The 2,331-nt window shown below is 53.7% G+C and overlaps 1 protein-coding gene across 1 annotated transcript in view; it reads right to left on the bottom strand.

Moving 5' to 3' along the window:
• PRRX2 (paired related homeobox 2) overlaps positions 1-2,331 on the bottom strand; it is a 68,203-nt gene that overhangs the window by 49,941 nt on the left and 15,931 nt on the right. The window contains exon 2 of the mRNA XM_004375837.1: positions 184-311. Within this exon, the coding sequence (XP_004375894.1) occupies positions 184-311 (128 nt within the window). The remainder of the gene's footprint in view (positions 1-183; positions 312-2,331) is intronic.

Below are 2,331 nucleotides of genomic sequence, written 5' to 3'. Positions count from 1 at the left end.
CCGGCCGCCCCACGCTCTGCCCCGCTAGCCGCCGCCTCCTGGCTCCGCGGCCGCCGCGGCCCGCCCGGCGCTGACGTCGGGGGGAAACAAACTTTCTTCCCTCCCCTTCTCAGCCTTCTTCGCTCTCTCTGAAGTTGCTAAAACACAGGCTCCTCTGGCCACACGCCCCTTCTAGAAGCAAACCTCGCCCCCCTTTCTCTCCTCCCCCTCCTCCTCGCCTTCGCCTCGCCTGCCCCCACCGCTCCGGCTTCGGCTCTGGCTCCCGGAGGGCTCCCTCCGAAGAGGGGTCCGTTGCCCTGTCTGGCTGGAGGCTGGGGGCGGGGAGAGGGTAAGAAGAAAGGGTATCCTCCCTTCACCCTACCCATCCACATTTTAAGAAGTGAAAAAGTTCAGCGTTTTTTTTTTAATTCCCCAACAAGTGTCTGGGAAGGTGATGGAGGAAGGATGGGCAGCCCCCTCCCATTTACAAATTCCTCTGCAGGTGGGGGAGGGCTCTGAGCCAATTGACAGGGAAGGTCACCAAACTTCCAGTTCCACCCTCCCTACCCCCCCACCATACGCCCCAAAGGTGCCCCCTGCCCCAGTGAAGAACTCAGAGTGTTTAAGCCCCCTTGCCCACTCCACCTGGCCCCAAGATTCTGTCTTCTGAACTCTCAGGCTTCTGGGATGTACATATGCGTCCCCCGCCCTGGGGCCCAACACCCCCCTGCCCACCCCGAGGAGGCTACAGGCCCTCCCTAAGGAAAACCAGCCTGGGAGGAAAGAATTTTCCCTCCAGAGTGCCTAGTATACACACAGAGGATAGACAGTCAGACGACAGCCAGACTGACAGATGGGTGACAGGGAACAGGAGAAGCAGGCTCATGTCTCCGCTCTTGTTTTTGTTTTTCAAGGAAAGCACGGAAAAGATGCACCCTTTGAACAGTGAGCCTGAATGAGACTCTAAACCCTCCAGATGCCAACGGTCTTTCCCCAGGAGGGCTGCTTGCTGGCTTTCCCTCTGTCCTCCCTGTCATCAGCACAGGGCACAATGTCATATCAGCAAAAACAACATTACCAGGAGAAGGCCTTCAGAATGTTCTCTCTGGGCTCCCACACAGAAAAGCAGCCCTGCTCACTCCTCCGAATATCTGCAGAGCCCTCAAGTCATTTTCTCCCTCGTAGAAAAAAATCACCCCCAAATGAGGCTGAGTGTCCCCCACAAGTGGCATTAGCCACAGTGGCTCATCAGGGCACATCCGTGGTTAGGCTGAAGTTTTGGAAACAATGAAGTTATTTCTTCCTTGGAAATCTGCCCCAAGGAGTGTCCAGGGAGAAAGTGTTGGCAAAGGAGGCAGCAGCCTTCCTTCTCCCAGGGGAGCCAGAGAGCACCACAGGCAGGAACCCAGCCTGGGCACCATGGATCCCTGGTGCTACCTGTATTGTGTATTACAGAACAACTTTCTGAAGGACTGAGCAGGACAGGGCTGCTACTCAACTCTGGATGCTGTTTGGGGGTCTTGCCCCTGCCAGAGCACCCAACAAGCCCACAGAGTGGATGTCTTGCTCCTAGAAAGAGCATAGACTAGTGTTCAGAGTGGCTTTGTTATCAGCGACTAGGTTCCTGGTCTGGCTGTGCCATGTACTGTTTCGTGACCTCAGACATGTCCCCTCCCCTCTCTGAGCCCCAGTTCCTCACCTATAAAATGGGCTTAATCAAGTACCTATCCCTTGGGCACTGTGGGGATTCCGTTGCCGGTGAAATCCTGGGCTTGTGGCCTAGAGCACACGGAAGGTTCTGTCAACATAGGCCTACAGGCTGGAAAGGGCTGAGCGATTATCCAGGTCCCATCCCTTTGGATGACAGATGAGGAAAATGAGGCAGCAAAGGCAGAGGCTCCTTCTTGAACTAGGAGAACCACTGAGATTGTTTGGTCAGATGGGCAAAGTGAGGCCCAGAGCCAAGAAATGTCATGTTAAAGTTTCTCAGTGGGGCTGGTGGTCACAGTGGCCTTCTTCATCCACTCACACATTCTTTCATCCTATGCACATTGAGAAATGACACTCTACAGTGATTAGGTGCCTGGGCTCTGGCATCAGCCTGCTAGATTCAAATCTCAGTCCTTGAACTTCCTAACTGTGAACCGTAAGCAACTACTTAGCCTCTTTCAGTTCCCTCGTCTGTAAAATGGGTTGTTCTAGTGATTAAATAAATTGATGTATGTGGGACGCATGGCTCCTAGCAAGCGCTCAATAAATGTTAACTATTATTTTTTTTCATCATCTCTTCTGAGAAGCAGTGCAGCACAGTGGTGGCAAACTTGGAGTCTAGAGCTGGGAGAAGGTAGATTT

This window comes from Trichechus manatus, unplaced genomic scaffold, assembly GCF_000243295.1.
Source record: "Trichechus manatus latirostris isolate Lorelei unplaced genomic scaffold, TriManLat1.0 scaffold00038, whole genome shotgun sequence".
In the NCBI taxonomy this organism is placed as follows: domain Eukaryota; kingdom Metazoa; phylum Chordata; class Mammalia; order Sirenia; family Trichechidae; genus Trichechus; species Trichechus manatus.
Note: the sequence above shows the minus strand (reverse complement) of the source record. Positions and strands in the feature narration are given on the sequence as shown.